General features: G+C 45.5%; 1 protein-coding gene across 3 annotated transcripts in view; it reads left to right on the plus strand.

Moving 5' to 3' along the window:
• The window catches only part of SPMIP3 (sperm microtubule inner protein 3), a 42,040-nt gene that overhangs the window by 17,583 nt on the left and 3,724 nt on the right, over window positions 1-20,733 (plus strand). The window contains exons 3-4 of one of the 3 annotated variants that reach the window (XM_007989989.3): window positions 6,016-6,111; window positions 10,353-10,525. In XM_007989989.3, coding sequence (XP_007988180.1) covers window positions 6,016-6,111; window positions 10,353-10,525 — 269 coding nt within the window. The remainder of the gene's footprint in view (window positions 1-6,015; window positions 6,112-10,352; window positions 10,526-20,733) is intronic. The other 2 variants (XM_073011438.1, XM_073011439.1) reach the window with 2 other exon arrangements.

A 20,733-nucleotide genomic window follows, 5' to 3' on the forward strand; every position in this document is an offset into this window, starting at 1 on the left:
GGAGGTGGTGTTTGAGGTCTGGTTTACGTAGGGCACAAAAGATTGGTTGGACCAGGTGTGCCATTTGCATAACATGAGAAGAACTGGTTAGGACTAGGTGTGTTGTTTGCATGGCATGTGAAGAAGCTGACCACCCCACCCTAAAGCAGATGAGTTCTCCGCCTGGCCGGGTCACGTTCAATTGCGTGTTTTTGTTTTTACTATACACGTGGTGACAGAGGAAAGGGAAGATGGAGCCTCCATGTTGAACATGCCTGGCCCCCAGGTAGCCCTTTTCTATGGACACAGCTGCTGGCATTCACCCTGAAGTTTCCAGCTTGCTTATTCATGTCCGCAGCTCGATTTTACAGGCTGCTCTTTGTTAGAAAAGAAATGACTTTGGGGCTGCTTTTGTTAAAAGGGAAATTCCGCCGAGGACTCTGTTGCCCTTTCCATCTGCCTAAATAATTTCTGTCTCCTGTATCCACATCATCACCTTGGGAGATATCAGCCACCAAGTACAAATGTCTCGTTTACTCTCATGTACCCATTAATGGAGAAGACAGTGTCATTCCCATTTTACTGATGAGGAAACTGAGGCTCCCCACTTCCTTGAGGAGATTCTTCTGGAGCTGGTAAAACCTGGGAGATGAGGGCACAGGTCTGGGGGCTTCCCAGTGTTTCCTTTAGTTCTGTCTTCTGGACTTACTAGCTTATGTCCGTAGCTAAGTTATTTATTTCCCCCGAGCCTCAGTTTCTTATCAGGTATAGTGCTCACCACATTGTCTGTGATTAGATAGTTGCCTAAATATGGCTTTCCTGACCAGATTATGAACTCCTGAGTGGAAAGACAATATTATCATCACTGTGTCCCTAGCACCTAGCACACTGGAGACACAAAAGAGCTCACAGTGAGTACTTTTCATTGAGTTAAAAGCATCTTCCAGTCAACATTGCTGTGTCTTTATGGCTTTTCCTATTTTTTAGTGTACAATGTCTATTTGCTATCTGCCCCAAAATGAGAGAATCACAGAGTTTGTATGAAAATAGCACCGGATTCCTATTTTTTAAAAAATCTTCACACATACCCTTGGGTGGCAGAATGCGACATGGAGTTTGGAGACCTGGGTTTGATTCACAGTGCTGGCACTTCCTCGTTTAAGTGGACTTTACTATTTTAAAAGTCCACTTAACCTTTCTGGGGCTTGGGCTCTTCTTATAAAGCAGAGAGTTAATCAGGTCTACCTTGCGAGGTGACTGTGAGGATGAAGTGAGATCATTTCTGTAAAAATGCTCTGTGGAGCATGAGTCCCAACAGGGCCGGAACAGAGCAGAGTGCGGTCATAAGAGCACAGGCTACCTGGGGCTGTGGGGCCAGGCTCTGGAGGACGGACACCCCTGGCCTCTCCTAGGCATGTTGAATTTTGACTGTGGCTCAGCCCAGATCCCGCTCCGGTTACAGCCACACTCCCAGGGAACAGGTTTGCTCTCATGTGGACTGAATACACCACCTCAAAGAGCCAAGCCATCAGGGACTCGAAATCATGCACGGTGCCTGCCCCCGCCCAGAGAGAAGGAAAGGGCTTTCTACAGCTGGTTAAAACCCAGGTCAACAGAATCACTCTGAGCAGAGCCCTGAGCTGGGCTGGGCTCCACAGCCAAGTCTGAAGAGTCCACACGTGCTTTCACAGTCATTCGCTGAGGCCGGGTAATGCACAGCCTCTGGCCTGGCTAGGCATTTCCCCTTAGGAGGTCAAAACTCTCTTCTCCACCCAGCCAGCCCTCCCTCCACACCCATCTCCTTACACGCACCTTCCCATTGTCTCTCCACTCTTCCCAAAACCTGCCAAGAGACACTCCCGAGGGGTGGAGGCAGGGGGTATTACTTGGTGCTGGTATAAGGATTCTTTATCCTCAAACCAGCTTTTGCTGACTGCTTCTAAGGAGCGGCGCTGAGTTTATTCACCTGTATTCAGCAGGTGTGTGTTTGTATGCACGCCATGGTCAAAACCCAGCCCACCGCCAACAGCCTAGCCACTGTAGAAACCAACGTCCTTTAGGTGGATTCTGAAACTGTAGTGTGGCCCTGGGGTAACATTCCGAGGTGGTGCTTCAGAAAATGGATAGGTGCCTAAGAAAGCTACGTGTCCCACCCCCGTGCATTCAGAAATGGTATTTGTTCCCTTTATTGTGCCAGTTCCTCTTTCTTCTTATGACTTAATACCCCATTGTTATTTACCAGCCAGGGCTCAGTCAGATTATCCCAGGCACTGAGCAGGCCCAGACAGCCTGTGGTTTTTCTGCAAATCAGAGCTCCCAGAGGTCCTCTTTGCACAGACAGAGACAGAACTCGCCCTGCTCAGCACTTGCCTTTCATACTAGACAACCGGGCCCACTCTGGCCCTCATACACTCCACTCAGAACCCAATTCTGTCCACGTCTTGGCGCCTATAATTCCCTTTGCTTGGAATCTCCTCCCCATTCCCTTTGCTTACACCGGTCTAATTACTCCTCCCTCTTCTGTGTCCTATCGACCCTTTATTCAGATCACTATTTCAGCATGTGAAGAGCTTTTTGAGGACAAGGGCTGCTTCTTAGTCAGCTTTGTATCTGCAGAGCCTAGCATAGTGTAGGGTGTTTTGTGTGCATTCGATAAATGTTGGTTGAGTCGAACTGAAGGCATAGTTTCAGTTTTCATCCATCATCTAACACATATTTAGTGAGACATTTTATGCAAAACGATGTGCTACTTTCTACTGACTCTGATTTTTTTTTTTTTTTTTAATGTTGAGATGGAGTCTCACTCTGTCACCCAGGCTGGAGTGCAGTGGCGCGGTCTCGGCTCAGTGCAAGCTCCGCCTCCCGGGTTCATGCCATTCTCCTGCCTCAGCCTCCCAAGTAGCTGAGATTACAGGTGCCCACCACCACGCCCGGCTGATTTTTTGTATTTTTTTTTTTTTTTTTTTGAGACGGAGTCTGGCTCTGTCGCCCAGGCTGGAGTGCAGTGGCCGGATCTCAGCTCACTGCAAGCTCCGCCTCCCGGGTTCACGCCATTCTCCTGCCTCAGCCTCCGGAGTAGCTGGGACTACAGGCGCCGCCACCTCGCCCGGCTAGTTTTTTGTATTTTTTAGTAGAGATGGGGTTTCACCATGTTAACCAGGATGGTCTCGATCTCCTGACCTCGTGATCCGCCCGTCTCGGCCTCCCAAAGTGCTGGGATTACAGGCTTGAGCCACCGCGCCCGGCCGATTTTTTGTATTTTTAGTAGAGACAGGGTTTCACCGTGTTAGCCAGCATGGTCTCGATCTCCTGACCTCGTGATCCGCCCGCCTCTGCCTCCCAAAGTGCTGGGATTACAGGCGTGAGCCACCGTGCCTGACCTCTTGGCTGTGAATTTTTATGGCATCTACTGACTGCTCAGAATCTGTGGGACATCCCGAAAGACCCCACATGTCCAGGCATCACAAAATAAAGTCACCTTCCCAATGATGGCCACTTATTGTGTTCCCTCTCTTGGGGAAAGGCAGGGTTCTTTCCAATGCTCGAAGACGCAGCTTTGTCTTGGACACTTCCCTGTCTTTTACCCTCTATCCTATCTCCTAAAATATCCTCAATCAGCCCTATCCTCTCCATCCACAGTTCCATCATATCAGAGCTTCATCATGGCCCACATAAAGCACTACAATCACGTCCTAAGCAGTCTTTCTATTTTTAGCAGTCTTTCTATTTTTAGCAGTCTTTCTATTTTTAGTCAGATGGTCTTCAAATTTGTTTTCTGGTTGGGTGCAGTGGCTCGCACCTGCAATCCCAGCACTTTGGGAGGTCAAGGCTGGAGAATCACTTGAGCCCAGGAGTTCCAGACCAGGCTGGTCAACATAGTGAGACCCTGTCTTTTAAAAAAAATTGTTTTCCACATTGCCATCAAAAAAGATCTTTCTATATCATGTCATGAATCTTGTTAAAAATCTCACAAAGTAGCCTGGGCAACATAGTGAAACTACAAAATATATATATATATGCCAGGCACATGGTACACGCCTGTAGTTCCCCCCAGCTACTTAAGAGGCTGAGACAGGAGAACCTCTTGATCCTAGGAGTTAGAGGCTACAGTGAGCTATGATCACACTGCACTACAGCCTGGGCAACAGAGTGAGACTTCATCTCTAAAAGCAAACAAAACAAACAACAACAAACCTCACAAAGATTTCCTATCACCTCCATTAGTAGTCCTCAAACTTTCAGACACAATACCCCCTTTTAAATAACAGATATTTGTAATATCTCTGCTATTCTTCTGAAATAAAATCTGTAAATAATATAAACCAACCACATATAATTTTAAAATATTAGGTTGGTGCAAAAGTAATTGCAGTTTTTGCCATTGAAAATAATGGCCATTGAAAGTCATAGCAAAAACCCCAATTACTTTTACACCAACCTATCTCATTACAGTTGTATAACTATAATATAAAAGGAAAAGCAATGTACTATAAAATGAGATGTATTTCTGGCCGGCCGCTGGCTCACGCCTGTAATCCCAGCACTTTGCTAGGCCGAGGTGGGCAGATCACTTGAGGTCAGAAGTTTCAGACCATCCTGGCCACCATGGTGAAACCCATCTCTTCTCAAAACACAAAACTTAGCCTGATGTGGTGGTGGGCACCTGTAATCCCAGCTACTTGGGAGGCTGAGGCAGGAGAATAGCTTGAACTCAAGAGGCAGAGGTTGCAGTGAGCTGAGATCGGGCCACTGCACTCCAGCCTGGGTGACAGAGTGAGACTCCGTCTCAAAATAAATAAATTAATTAAATAAATTAAAATAGGTGTATTTTAAAGCGTAAAACCTGCGCACCGTTGCCCTCCAGCCTGGTCTCCCTCAGCCCCGCTGTATTCCACTTGTACCACCCACCCTTGTCCCACTCCCTCTTATGTTCACCCCACAGAAGCACTCCCTCCCAGTCCCCACATGTTAGCTCAATGATGCTCCCAAAACACCTCAAAATTCAGCCTCCAGACAGGGCTCGAGTCCCCCTCCCTGGCTTGCAAGCACCTCGTGCTTTGACATCACAGTGCTGCTTCACATTTAGTCTTTACAGACTTAGTTGTTACACTTAAAAAAAAGATGAAATTTTGTAAACATCAAAAGTAAAAAAATACAGTATGATGAGCCCCCATTTACCAATTCCCACATTTCTTTTATTATTTTTATTTTTATTTATGTTTTTCAGACAGAGCCCTCCATTTACGGATTCCCACATTTCTCAGTTTTTTTTGTTTGCTTGTTTTTGTTTTTTGTGAGACAGGGTTTCAGAATGTTGCCCACGCTGGAGTGCAGTGGCACAGTCTCAGCTCACTGCAACTTCTGCTTCCCGAGTTCAAGCAATTCTCCTGGCTCAGCCTTCCCAGTAGCTGGGATTACAGGCATGTGCCACCATGTCCAGCTAATTTTTTGTATTTTTAGTAGAGACTGGGTTTCACCATGTTGGCCAGGTTGGTCTCGAACTCCTGACCCCAAGTGATCCGCCCATCTCGGCCTCCCAAGGTGCTGGGATTATAGGTGTCCACGGCGCCCAGCCCAATTCCCACATTTCAACCGTTATCAACATTTGCCCCACTGGTTTTATTTTTATTTTATTTTTCTTTTCATTTAACTTTATTTTATTCCAGAAATATGCTTGCCCACCTGCTGGTTTTGTATATCCACTTATTTCTTTTTTCCTAATATTCTGAACTTAATACCTGATACATTAAATATTTCCTTATGAATCCTGAACATAAATAACATTTTATTACAGATGCAGGAGGTTGTGGTGGGAGGAGGGAGGCCTGCAAGGCCCATACACTCAGCCATGGTAGAAAAGGGCTCGTTATGCATGAAAAAGGCTCTTACCAGGAAATTCCATGGGTTTTGGGGCTCAGTGCCAGGAACTGGGGACAAAGACCAAATACGTTTTGTATTATGCCGCAGCTGGCATTCTTCTGGAATGAACTAATTGTAAGAACGGCTTTCTTCTCACTTGCTCACTTTCTGCTCTAGTATATTCATTGCTCACCAAGGAAGAGACCTGCAAGGCTATTACCCTGGGCAGCTGGCAAGACTCCATTTTGATCATGGTGCAAAGAGAGCTCCCAGGTGAGACACCCTCCTCAGTCTCAATTTCCAGGAATGTCACGAAAGTTACAATGATAAAAAGTGGTGGGCAGGGGGAAGATACACTACTCCTCATAATAATGATGACAGCAAAAATAAGTATTATTTAATGGATAGAAGAGGTTTGGAAGGAAATATACCAAACTGTTAATTTTTTTTTAATGAGTGGTGACATTATTCTTACTTTATATCTTACTGTTTATATCTCTGTTGTCCAGGCTGCAGTGCAGTGGCAAGATCTTGGCTCACCACAACCTCCACCTCCCAGGTTCGAGCAATTCTCGTGCCTCAGCCTCCCCAGTAGCTGAGACTACAGGCACATGTTACCACATCCAGCTAATTTTTTTGTATTTTTAGTAGAGATAGGGATTCACCATGTTGGCCAGGCTGGTCTCAAACTCCTGGCCTCAAGTGATCCGCCCACCTTGGCCTCCCAAAGTGCTGGGTTTACAGGCATGAGCCACTGCACCCAGCCCATAGGCACTTTGACCTTATTTTCTAGTTAGAGGAGGCTGGAAACCACAGGGGTTAAAAGCAGCAAGTAGAATAAATTACAAAATGTTTGACTTTGGGCAATTTTCATTTCTTATCCACGTATCAATTGCCTTATCTATTAAATAAAATAACTGGAGTAACATTCCAGAGCATTGTAAGCACTCGACGTATGTTTGCTATCCTTTGACTCAACATCTAGTATACATTACACCTTTCTCTTAATTGCCTGTGACATAGTCGGCTCCTGGGGATCCTCCATGCAAGAAGGGAGCCACAGCGTGTGTGGCTTCAAACAGCGCAGAGTCTAAATGTAATCGATGATCAAACAAGAAGTAGCTTTAAGGGCCATTCTGTTTTAATTAGATGAATGAATTGGAGCTCAGAGAGGTGACATGTTTGGCCTGGGGTCACCCAGTTAGTTGGTATAAAAGTTGGGCTTGGTGGCCGGGCACGGTGGCTCATTCCTGTAATCCCAGCACTTGGGAGGCCGAGGTGGGTAGATCACCTGAAGTCAGGTGTTCAAGACCAGCCTGACCAACGTGGAGAAACTCTGTCTCTACTAAAAATACAAAATTAGCTGGGCGTGGTGGTGCATGCCTGTAATCCCAGCTACTCAGGAGGCTGAGACAGGAGAATCACTTGAATCCAGGAGGCAGAGGTTGCAGTGAGCCGAGATCACACCATTGCACTCCAGCCTGGGCAACAAGCGTGAAACTCAAAAAAAAAAAAAAAAAAAAAAGGGCCTGAATCCATTTACATTTTCTGGTTCCCAGTTCAAGACTCTTTGTTCTAACTCAAATCCATACTATATTAAACTAGTAGGGCTATGTTTTCTGCCAGAGGATAGACAAGAAAGGAAATGACAGACCCCCACTGCCAGAGCTGCTCATGGCCCAACTCCACAGGACACCCTCCACGTTGTGTGAACCCTGACATCGCTCTCCTCCACTTCCCACCGCCACCTTGCCTGGCAAGTCCTACCAGAGGACGGCTCAATTAAAGGGAACCTTGATCTGAAAGACTTGTGCCTGCCCAAGGTTAGCCTTAAGTGGAAAACTCAATGCAAATGTTAGTTTATGAGCTCATTAAGCTTCTAGTTAAGAAGAAAAAAGAAGACAAGCCAAACAAAACAACAACTAGGAAATAATGACGTCATCAGGACGAGACCTAAGTTCAGCTATTGTAGTCATGGTATAACTTGATAGGTGTCTAATGGCTTACCTTCCCCAGATATATTCCTCCACCAACTTGATGTCCTTCAGTATTGGAGTCCTTCCTTTGAGTGAAAGTCTTGTCTTCAGAAGGGCATTGATGTATTACTTGAAAAGGGAGAATATTCTGATACTAGAGAAACACCCAGTCAGAGGAAGAGGCAGGCTGGCAGTCCAGCAGAGGCAATCTAGGAGCAGTCACCAGGGCCTGGTTCGGCACTCAGAGCCATCAGTGACACAGAAGTGACTAGATTGGTAGTGATGGTCACACAGAATCCGAATTCACAAGAGACTGATGCATTCCCCAGGCCGCTAATGTTTTGATTGACAGCGGGAGACATTCTTTCGTAGGAAAAGGAGGACCCTCACCATCATTTAAGGCACCTACTCTACAAGGTCACATACCCGATAAGCATGAAATAAGAACAAGTAGAGGTGGGTGGGTATTCTCAATGATTCTTTAGGCCCATCCACCTTCCAATCATCCAGCATTTCAACCCATTCAATACCCCATGAGCATGGTCAGATGCTTGCTCTTGCTTTTTCTGAACGTCAGGCAGAGCCACTCCATTCTTAAAGAAGAACACACTCTTTCTTAAAGAAGACCCGTCACAATCGAGGTTACCCAATCAGGCAAACATAACTGAAGACGAAGCAGTCTTCGTCTCCTTTGTGACGCTGTGTGATTAGTTCACAGTGATAAACTCACAGAAGGCTATCACCCCCTTTAGATTTAGATGTTCCTAAATCTCAGCTAACACTTAATAGTTTTCACATCAACAGCAGCTCATCTCACCTATTTTATAGTTTAAAAATGTAAACGTGTATGAGAATATTTAGAAAACATTCACAATCAAAAACGGAATGATTGAAAGTTACCCACAATATCATCACCCAAAGATAATCATGCAGAATCATCCAGATCTACATCAAAATAGGACGGGATGGGTATTTTTTCAAACCTTTTTATTTTTGGTAATAGCTGCATTGAGATAATTCACATACCATATGATTTATCCATTTAATTCAATTGAATGAATTCAATTCAATGCATAATTCAACTGAAACCTTTGTTTAAACATGTATTGTGGGCTTTTTTCCATTTCAAAAGTTATAATCCTACTATAGCATCCTTTTTTTTTTTTTTTTTTTTTTAAGATGAGTCTCGCTCTTGTTGCCCAGGCTGGAGTTCAGTGGCGCAATCTCGGCTCACTGCAACCTCTGCCTTTGGGTTCAAGTGATTCTCCTGCCTCAGCCTCCCATGTAGCCAGGATTACAGGTGACCACCATCCCGCTCAGCTAATTTTGTATTTTTAGTAGAGACGGGATTCACCACGTTGGCCAGGCTGGTCTTGAACTCCTGACCTCAGGTGATCTGCCAACCTCGGCCTCCCAAAGTGCTAGGATTACAGGCATGAGCCACTGCACCCAGCCGTACAGCATCATTTTTAATGGTGGCATGGCATTCCCACATATTTCTGTGTCATTGTCTAAATAATTTCCTGTTTTTTTGCATGCAAGCTATCCCACTCTTTTTATTATCATAAAAACACTTGGACAAGCATTCTTAGAGCTAAGTCTTTGTTGACATCTTAATTGTTGGAACAAAATATGTGCAGATTTTCAAGGTCTTCATATATATCACCATAGCTGGACCAGTGAAAGTATACTGCCACAAACGATATTTTGCCATTACATTTTGGTTGTTCTTTGCTTTTCTTTTCCAAGCGATACCTATTTGAACAGGGGTACAGGAAGGTTATAACTGATTTCAAGTCCATCAAACCCCAAGAGGCACATAGTGGTTAGTCTAACCAGGTGTATTGATTCCTTTTTTATTTTATTTTATTTTATTTTATTTTATTTTATTTTATTTTATTTATTTCTTTGAGACAGGGTCTTGCTCTGTCACCCAGGCTGTGTCTCGGCTCTCTGTGACCTCTGCCTCCTGGGCTCAAGGGACCCTCCTACCTAAGCCTCCCTAGTAGCTGGGATTACAGGTGTGCACCACCACACCTGGCTACTTTTTGTATTTTTTTTGTAGAGACGGGTTTTCGCCATGTTGCCCAGGCTGGCCTCGAACTCCTGAGCTCAAGCGATCTGCCCCCATCAGCCTCCGAAAATGCTGGGATTACAGGCGTGAGCCACCACACCAGGCCTGCACTGGTTCCTTGAAGCAACAAACATCCACAGAACAGTTACACTGGGAAAGGGCACCAGGGACCTTGGAGCACGGGGAGTGGCTGTGCATGGGCAGATCCAGTGGAGAGCGTGATATGCATCACCTCCTAGGACCTGTCATTGGAGAGAAGGAGGGATGCTAAAGGGAAGAGCAGAGAACAGAAGTCCCTGAACCATCTACTACAGCTTTGCCAGGGCTGGTCGTAGAGCTATGGGAGTCTTGTCAATACTCTCGTTAGCCTCATGGCCATTTCCAGGGAATGGATTCCAGCTGATAAGAAAATGGACTGCTTTTTTCTACTGGGTTTTCAGCAAACTGTTTCTATTTCCATTTAGACCGCTCATAGACTTGACAATTCCACCCAAGAGAAAATATCACTATCAGCCTCAATTAGACCAACAAATGCTCATTCGATATATTTGCTTTCGAAGACATTCAAAGCCTGCTGAGCCGTGGTATAAAGAAACCACTTACCAAAGAGACTATTCTCTGCCCTTCTATGAGATTGGTAAGTCAGGCCAACTGCTCTTAACTCTCTGAGATTAACCTTGCCTGGGCCACAGACCAGCATGTCCCATGGGCTCACTGTCTCAGGGAGCCTGTTTGGGACCAGTCGAGTTGGAGGCATGGATATGTGTGTGTGTTTCTGCGTGCAGGAAGAATTGAGAGGGCCTCCCAAGGCTCCTCCCTATCTAGCTCCCTGCAGAGGAGACTTCAGGGATGAAAATGCATATATCCTTTTTAACACACAGTCTCAAGTCTGACCACTCTTTTCTTTTTTTTAAATTAGAGACAGGGTCTTGCTATGTTGCCCAGGCTGGCCTTGAACTCCCGGCCTAAAGCAATCCTCCTGACGCAGTCTCCTGAGTGGCTGAGACTACAGGCATAAGTCACTGCACCCAGCTAATTGCTTAATTCTTTTTTGTAGAGATGAGGGTCTCACTATGTTGCCCAGGCTGGCCTCAAACTCCTGACCTCAAGTGATCCTCCCGCCTCAGCTTCTCAAAGTGCTGGGATTATAGGTGTGAGCCACCACACCTGGTCTTCACTGAGTCCCTTGTCACATGAGAAAGTCATTATTATGCCTAAACATAGTGTTAACGGAACTTTTCTTATTCCCAATTTCAAACTTACAACAATGATTTGACATTTGGAAGTATGCTTCAGACATTCTAAGTTCCCCTTGTAATATGTGAGGCTGCAGCATGTAAAAAAATACTGAAAGGGGGCTGGGCACGGTGGCTCATGCCTGTAATCCCAGCACTTTGGGAGGCTGAGGCAGGCAGATCACCTGAGGTCAGGAGATTGAGACCAGCCTGGCCAACATGGAGAAACCCCATCTCTACTAAAAATACAAAATTAGCCAGGCTTGGTGGTGCACGCCTGTAATCCCAGCTACTCGGGAGGCTGAGGCAGGAGAATCTCTTGAAACTAGGAGGCAGAAGTTGCCGTGAGCCGAGATTGTGCCATTGCACTCCAGCCTGGGCAACAGGAACAAAACTCCATCTCAAATAAATTAACTAAATACTGAAAGGGACTGAGGCTCCTGACATACAGGACCTTGGGGGAGGACATGTAGACACCAATTTAAACATTGCTGTGTTCCTGCTGTCACTGGTGCTTTGAATTTTAGTTCTTGGGATGAATTACTTCATTGACAGACTTTTTTTTTTTTTTTTGAAATGGAGTCTCATGCTGTCGCCCAGGCTGGAGTGCATGGCACCATCTGGGTTCACTGTAACCTCTGCCTCCTGGGTTCAAGCAATTCTCCTGCCTCAGCCTCCCGAGTAACTGGGATTACAGGCCCACACCACCATGCCTGGCTAATTTTTGTATTTTTGGTGGAGACAGGTTCTCACGCTGTTGGCCAGGCTGGTCTCGAACTCTGGACCTGAAGTGATCTGCCTGCCTTGGCCTCCCAAAGTGCTGGGATGACAGGCGTGAGCCACTGCGCCTGGCCAACAGACTTTTAAAATGAGTAAACCTCAATATTTTGGAGGCTCTTACACTGTGGTAGGCACATGTTTAGTCCTGAAAGCAGCTCCCTGAAGTAAAGTCCTACTATTTTCCCAATTTTACCGTAGGAAAAGCCAAGTCAGAGGCAGTTTATTAATGAGCCCCAGGTCACACAGCTAGGCGGTAGGAGAAGCAGAATTAAGCCCCAGGTCATTTCAAGCTGTGCTACACAGCCTCTGTCACACCTGAGTGTCACCTGTACTGCTATTTATTTAATAGTTTTCTTTAAAGAGAGTCACTTTCTATTTACTTAAAATATGGAATGCCTGGGCTGGGCCCCTGGGCCCCAGGGAATAGCATATACAGCCATCAGGAAGAGCAGGACTGGGCGGGGGAGGTGGATCATGGGGGAGTTGAGCCAAGGAGAGGGGTGGCAATAGATGGAACCACCAGGGGAGCCAGGGGTTGCCAGCAGGGGTTTGGGATGAGAGGCTTCAAGCAGGGCAAAGCTGGGTTCTGGAGGCTCAGAGAAGATTGAGGCGGGAGCTGAGGGACTGGGGAGGAGGCTAGAGCTGAGGTCAAGGTCACTGGGAAAGGAGGTGCTGGGAGGGTGTGCAGAGTGGTGGGGGTTGCCGTCCCAGGGGACCCTGGGGAGCGTTGTGGCAATGGAAGCCAGGGATTCGTGGGACATGGGTTAGGGCTGAAGGAAGTATGAAGCTTGGGGCGGCAGAAGTTGCTGGGGGTTGAGGAGGGGCTAAAAAGAAGGGATCAGAAAACGTCAGTGGGGTTCCCGTCCCCACAGAACTGGCTGAGCAGGTTGTCCTTTCAAGACCAACTGGGAGTTTGAAATCTGTTTCCTTTGCATGAGGAAATCCAGGTGGGCCTCCAGTTTCCAAAGTGACCTTCAACAGGACCTTCTTTGCAACTCCTCTGCTATGAGGAGATCTCATAGACAGACAAACAGACACAAAAGGCGTTCTCCCTTGCTTAGTTTAGAAAACAGTTTTTAATTCTTTCCAAACCTATGGATCTAAATGAATGTTAGCAAAGCAATGAAATGTTTACCATCTACTATATATTGTGCCAGTTCATAGAAAGTCCAGGAGATGATTTCAGTCCTGCAGGGAACTCACAATCCAATTGGGAAGATGAAGCTTGGGGACTGACTAAATACTAAATAGAGGAGCAGGAGTTAAAAGATGAGGCCGGGCACGCTGGCTCACGCCTGTAATCCCAGCCCTTTGGGAGGCCAAAGCAGAAAGATTACCTGAGGTCAGAAGTTCGAGACCAGCCTGGCCAACATGGCAAAACCCTATCTCTACTAAAAAATACAAAAATTAGCTGGGTGTGGTGGCATGCACCTATAATCCCAGCTACCTGGGAGGCTGAGGCAGGAGAATCGCTTGAACCCAGTGGGTGGGCGTTGTGGTGAGCTGAGATCGTGCCACTGCACTCCAGCCTGGGTGATCGAGACTCCATCTCAAAAAAAAAAAAAAAAAAAAAGAGATCACTGGGACCTAGAATAGCCAGAAGAGCAGCGTGCAGGAATGGGGACCGGAGCTGGGCCTTGATGGGTCAGGTGTGCACAGTGGAGAAGAAACAAGGACAGCAGAGATGGGGACCCTGAAACTAGGGACAGTGCATAGGATGGTGCAGCGTGTACGGGAGTGGAGAGGACTCCAGTGAGACGAATACTAGCTTGACTGGGCAGCATAGAAGGGGCAGTGAAAGATGACATGCGGACTGGCAGAGTAGTAGGAGAGAATACCCAAACAGAAGAGCAGCTGAAGGAGTGTGGGAAGTTGAATTTGAACAACCAGAGCCAATGTAGGATCATAGTCAAGGGAGTGACCCAATCAGCTTTAGAGGACATGAGTCTGCCAGTTCTGCTCAGGATGGGTTGGAGAAGGCATGGACTGCAGGTGAGAAGAGCAGCTCACTGTTGCAGTGATACAGTGTGAACGGCATGAAGCACTGGACAGGATTCAGGCATCGAAACACTGCAGGCCTGGAGCGTTCTAGCTACGTGGTGTTGGGCAACGTACTCAGCTTCTCTGAACCTTTTTGCTCCTCTGTAAGATGAAGAATCAAAGTCTACCATTGAGGATAGCTGTTAGGATTTAAGGATGTCTGCCATGTGCCTAGAACCGCGCTAAGTGGCATACTCACACACACGTACGTGTACACACTCCTCGCTGCAATTAGTGGTAACAGTCCCCGTGAACTAGGTAGTAGTAGAATTATTGTTAGCCCCATCTAGCAGAAGAGGAAACAGGCTTTGAGACTTTAAAAAGTCTACTCAAGCAAGTGGTTGGTAAGTCATCAGTCCAGCCCAAGCGGAGATATGTTACCCTCCAAAGCCCACGCTTTTCAATTAAATGAGGGAAGTTGCAGGGAAATGGAAAGAAGACTCACATGGCAGAGCATTGGGAGTGAAAAAGGACAGTGCGAACAGAAAAAGAAACGGAGAGAAATGAAAGACAACTCTGCACCCTCTCATTTGTGCAAAATCGGTGATGCTTCTGATAGAAAGAATGGATTTAGGCAGAAGAGATGTAGTCAACTTGGGATCTAGGGACAATTAGAAACACAGTACCAGAAAGTGGTGCAGCCTGGGGACCATAAGAGGAGAAACAGCTTCAGACAGTCCCGTATTTAGTGAGGTTTGCAGCTGGACCAATTCTAGAGATGATTTTTATTTATATATTCACCCTTCATTTATTGAATTATGGATTGAATGTCTATTTGCTATCTATTGCTGAGTAACAAATCATTCCAAAATGTAGTGACTGAAAACATTAATGATGATTTTTTTTTAAAAATGTTCTCATGGTTTCTGTGGGTAGGAATTTGAGAACTGCTCAGTTGGGCATTCTGGCTCAGGGTCTCTCTTAAGGTTTCGGTCGGATGTCAGTGGGGGCTGCAGTCTTGCCTGAAGGCTTGACTGGGGCTGGAGGATCCACCTCCAAGGGGGCTCACACACATGATTGCTGAGCTGGTGCTCGCTGTTGGCTGGAGACCTCAGTGCCTTTCCACGTGGGTCTCTCCATGGGGCTGTGCGAGTGTCCTGACAGCATGGCAGTTAGCTTCCCTTAGACAGAGCAATCTGAGACCACGGTGGAAACCGCAATGCTTTTTATGACCCAGGCTCAAAAGTCACACACTGACACTTCCTGGCCAAGCACAGTGGCTCATGCCTGTAATCCCAACACTTTGGGAGGCCGGGGCAGACAGATCACCTGAGGCCAGGAGCTCGAGACCAGCCTAGCCAACGTGGTGAAACCCTGTCTCTACCAAAAATACAAAAATTAGCCAGACATGGTGGTGAATGCCGGTAATCCCAGCTACTCAGGAAGCTGAGGCAGGAGAAACGTTTGAACCCAGAAGGCGGAGGTTGCAGTGAGTTGAGGTCACACCACTGCACTCCAGCCTGAGTGACAGAGCAAGACTCTATCTCAAAAAACAGAAAACAAAAGTCATACACTGTCACTTGTGATGTATCCTGTTAGTCACATACAGTCAGCTCTAAAGCAGTGTGCAGAGGATTACACAAGGCATGAATACCAGGGGGCGAGAATCATCGGGGTCCATGCTGGAAGCTGGTGACCCCAGTATGATTTAGTTGTTTGTTGAGCAATTATTATGAACCAGACGCTGCTATCTGCCGAGTACAGTGACCAGGGAAGACAAGATACCTGCTTCCGCAGAGCTGACATTCTGGTGGGGGGTATAGATCATAGCCAAGTGCATTTTTTTTTTCAAATCATAGATTGTGGTAGTGCTATATGGGAAATAAGCAGGGAGATGAGGATAGCTAAAGGAAGTTACTTTAAATAGGGCAGTCAGGGAAAATGTCTATGCAATTTTAGCTGAGCCCTGAAAAATAAGAATGAGTCATATAAAGGGCATTTCAGGCAAAAGTAACAGTAAGTGCAAAAGCCTGGAAGCTGGGAAGGGCTTGGCATATTTGAGGAACAGAAAGGAGACCAGTGTCATTTGGTGGGTAACGAGTTAAGAGGGATCAGGCAACTGGATTTTATTCTAAGAGCAAGAGTAAGACATTGAAGGATTTTTAACAGAAGAGTGACATCTTATATTTTAACGGCATTATTTGTATTACTCTGGCTGCGGGTTTTTTTGTTTGTTTGTTTGTTTGTTGAGATGGAGTGTTGCTGTGTCGCCCAGGCTGCAGTGCAGTGGCACAATCTCAGCTGACTGCAACCTCCACCTCCTGGGTTCAAGCAATTCTCCTGCCTCAGCCTCCCAAGTAGCTGGGACTACAGGCGCGTCCACCAGGCCCGGCTAATTTTTGTATTTTTAGTAGAGGCGCGGTTTCACCATGTTGGACAGGATGGTCTCAATCTCTTGACCTCGTGATCTGCCTGCCTCAGCCTCTCAAAGTGCTGGGATTACAGGCGAGAGCCACCGCACCCGGCCTCTGGCTGCTGTTAAGACACTGTTTGGAGGGGAAAATAGAGGGGAAGAGTTTCTCAGGCAGACCACTGAGAAACAATTTAGCAGGTTAGACCAGAGATGATGGTGCCCGGGACCAGCAGGGAAGATAAAGAGGAGTAAATGGATTCCAGAGATATTTTGGGGGTGGCATCAACTGGACTTGGTGATATATTTGATGCCAAGAACACTTTCACTTACTCATACATATCCCTTCAGTAAATAATTTGAAGGCCTATTTAAGTGCCAGTCAATGTGCCAGGTTTTAGCAATACCACGTGAAGCAAAAATAGACTCAAGATTTCTACACTCAATAACCCATGGATGGGTGTGGTGGCTCATGCCTGTAATCCCAGCACTTTGGGGGACCGAAGTGGGAGGATAGCTTGAGGACAGGAGTTTGAGACCAGCCTGAGTGACACAGTGAGAACCCACTTCTACAGAAGAAATTTAAAAATTAACTGGGCTTAGTGGCCCCTGTGGTCCAAGCTACTCAGGAGGCTGAGTCAGGAGGATTACTTGAGCCCAGGAGTTTGGGGCTGCATGAGCTATGATTATACTACTGCATTCCAGCCTGGGCAACATAGCAAGACCCCAACTCTAAAAAATAAATAACTGTAAATAACCATAAAAGTCTACCTGCCTTAAATGCTATGAAGCAGAGTTTATATGGGGGTATAGTAAGTCAGAGAAAGCTTCCCTTAGGAAATGATGAGCCAAGAGCTGAAGGATAAGCTAAAAGTTAACTGGGCAAAGAGTGGGGAAACAGGTTCACAGAGAGTACAGCATGTGCAAAGGTCCTGTGGCAGGAAGGAGCATGACACATTTGAGGAACTAAAAAAAATAAGGGTGTGCTGGAGTATAGAAATCAGGAGGGATCGTGGAGCAGGGTGTGGTGGAGGGACGGCAAGACCAGAGTAAGAAAGAGGTTACAGGTCATATTCAGGGTTTGGCCTCTAGTCTGAGAATAAGGGGAAACTGTTGAAAAGTTTTAAGAAGGGCAGAAGTAATGGTTACAATTTCATTTTGTGAGGGATAAAAGACTACAAACTGGGTTCAGTGTATACTGCTTGGGTGATGGGTGCACCAAAACCTTACAAATCACCACTAAAGAGCTTACCATGTAACCAAATACCATCTGTTCCCCCCAAACCTATGGAAACAAAAATTTTTTTAAAATTCATTTGGAAAATGTTACTCTAACTGTGAAGAAGAAAAGGAGGGGCAGGGTGGGGAGCAGCACGCGGCGAAGATTGAATGTGGAGAGTCAGGAGGAAATTGCAGTGGTTAAAGTTTTTTTCTTTTTTTGAGACAGGGTCTCCCTCCCATTGTCCAGGCTGGAGTGCAGTGGTACAATCTCGGCTCACGGCAGCCTTGACAGCCCAGGCTCAAGTGATCCTCCTACCTCAGCCCCCCGAGTAGCTGGGACTACAGGCACGTGCCACCACACCCAGCTACTTTTTGTATTTTTTGTAGAGACAGGGTCTCACTATGTTGGCCAGGCTGGTCTCAAAATCCTGGGTTCAAGCAATCCACCCGCCTCAGCCTCCCAAAGTGCTCGTATTACAGGCATGAGCCACCACACCTGGCCAGGTTAAAGATTCTTAATTTTGGTTACATTGCTTGGAGTTTTAAAAAATCTGGATGCCCAGGCTATACCCAATACCAATTAAATCAGGATCTCTGGGTGGGGTGGTAAAGCAGGGGTCCCAGGCATCAGTCATTTTTAAAACTCCCCAGATAGATCTAATTAAACTAAAGAGCTTCTGCACAGCAAAAGAAACTACCATCAGAGTGAACAGGCAACCTACAGAATGAGAGAAAATTTTTGCAATCTACTCATCTGACAAAGGGCTAATATCCAGAACCTATAAAAAACTCAATAAAATTTACAAGAAAAAAACAACCCCATCAAAAAGTGGGCAAAGGATATGAACAGACACTTCTCAAAAGAAGACATTCATACAGCCAACAGACACATGAAAAAATGCTCATCATCACTAGCCATCAGAGAAATGCAAATCAAAACCAGAATGAGATACCATCTCACACCAGTTAGAATGGCAACCATAAAAAAATCAGGAAACAACAAGTGCTGGAGAGGATGTGGAGAAATAGGAACACTTTTACACTGTTGGTGGGACTGTAAACTAGTTCAACCATTGTGGAAAACAGTGTGGTGATTCCTCAAGGATTTAGAACTAGAAATACCATTTGACCCAGCCATCCCATTACTGGGGATATACCCAAAGGATTATAAATTATGCTGCTATAAAGACACATGCACACGTATGTTCATTGCAGCACTATTCACAATAGCAAAGGCTTGGAATCAACCCAAATGTCCATCAGTGACAGACTGGATTAAGAAAATGTGGCACATATACACCATGGAGTACTATGCAGCCATAAAAAAGGATGAGTTCATGTCCTTTGTAGGGACATGGATGCAGCTGGAAACCATCATTCTCAGCAAACTATCGCAAGAACAGAAAACCAAACACCGCATGTTCTCACTCATAGGTGGGAATTGAAGAATGAGATCACTTGGACACAGGAAGGGGAACATCACACACCGGGTCCTATTGTGGGGAGAGGGGAGTGGGGAGGGATAGCATTAGGAGATATACCTAATGTAAATGACGAGTTGATGGGTGCAGCACACCAACATGGCACATGTATACATATGTAACAAACCTGCACGTAGTGCACATGTACCCTAGAACTTAAAGTATAATAATGACCAAAAAAAAATTACATAGATCTATAAATTGAACAATTTAGTAACATATTGCTAAATTTGAAAAGTTATAAAATAACAATGGTTTTAAAGGTAAAAATTACATATGTGTTAAAAACTCTAGAAGAATAACAAAAATCTTATCAGTGATTATTTTTAGGAATAGATTGGAGGTAGTTTTTTTTCTCCTATCTGAATTGTCAAATTGTCAACTTTCTTACATAAAAAATATAATTATATATAAAAAAAAAAAAACTCCCCAGATAATTCCATAGCACAGCCAAGTTTGAGAAGCAGTGATTTAGGCAGCAGATGACGGGTGTTAGCAGTGTAGTAGTCAGCAGATGTATCTACATTTGAGAGATGCATAGGTGGCAATGATCTTATAAACAACAACAGGCCAGCAAAGGGCTGGTCTGCAAGAGGCCTGACAAGGATTCCTTGGGGAAGAGTTTTTCACAGAATGAGAGAAAGAATATTAAGTTGTTTATCAAAGGTATAGGCTGTTTATCCTAACGATTTGGCCAGTGATTGTTTGTTTGTTTGTTTGTGATGGAGTCTCACTCTGTCGCCCAGGCTGGAGTGCAGTGGCATGATCTCAGCTCACCACAACCTCCGCCTCCCAGATTCAAGCGATTCTCCTTCCTCAGCCTCCCGAGTAGCTGGGATTACAGGTATCCGCCACCATACCTGGCTAATTTTTGTATTTTTAGTAGAGAAGAGGTTTCACCATGTTGGCCAAGCTGAACTCCTGACCTCAGGTGATCCACGCGCCTCAGCCTCCCAAAGTGCTGGGATTACAGGCGTGAGCTACCGTGCCCTGCCTAGGCCAGTGTTTGATCAGATTTTCAGGGCAGAAGATATATCTAGATTAGCAAGGATTTACATTTATGTTCAGTTCTCTGAGGTGTCTGATTAAATATAGACCATGATAGAGCATGGTTATTGCTTAAGAAATTCTTCCTCAGTTAAGATTATTTCTCAGCACACATAATTTCATTGATTTCCTTAGGAAACATTTTTCAGGCACTGACTATGTGCAAGACACAGTGGAGGGTATGTAGAAGGCACTGTCCTCAGAGAATTTATAGCCTGGGAGGATAAGATGGCCCCTCGGCGGAAAGTTACCCTTGTATGACTCACCCTAGTGTCAAATAATTCAAATAACTCATTTTTCCAAAATAAAATATATGCCTTTCCCGACAGCGTGACCCTTAGGCTCTCTGACCCTCCATATTCTCATCTGTGAAAAGGATAAAAATAGTATCTACCTAATAGAATTGAGATACCGATATAAAGAATTTAAGCATTGTGCTTGTATGTAATATTACTATGCCTTCAAAAATGTTAGTTACTGTTAGTATTGATCAAGAATAAACGTGTCCATAATCAGTATCTGTAAAAGACCAATACGATGGAATTGCACATATCCCTGAGATTAAGTTCTAAAATCGGTACACAAGGTAAAAACCATGCATGATCAAAGTTATCCTTGAATAATGTCTTAGACTGGCCAGGTGCGGTGGCTCACACCTGTAATCCCAGCACTTTGGGAGGCTGAGGTGGGT

This window comes from Chlorocebus sabaeus, chromosome 25 (genome assembly GCF_047675955.1).
Source record: "Chlorocebus sabaeus isolate Y175 chromosome 25, mChlSab1.0.hap1, whole genome shotgun sequence".
Classification (NCBI taxonomy): Eukaryota; Metazoa; Chordata; class Mammalia; order Primates; family Cercopithecidae; genus Chlorocebus; species Chlorocebus sabaeus.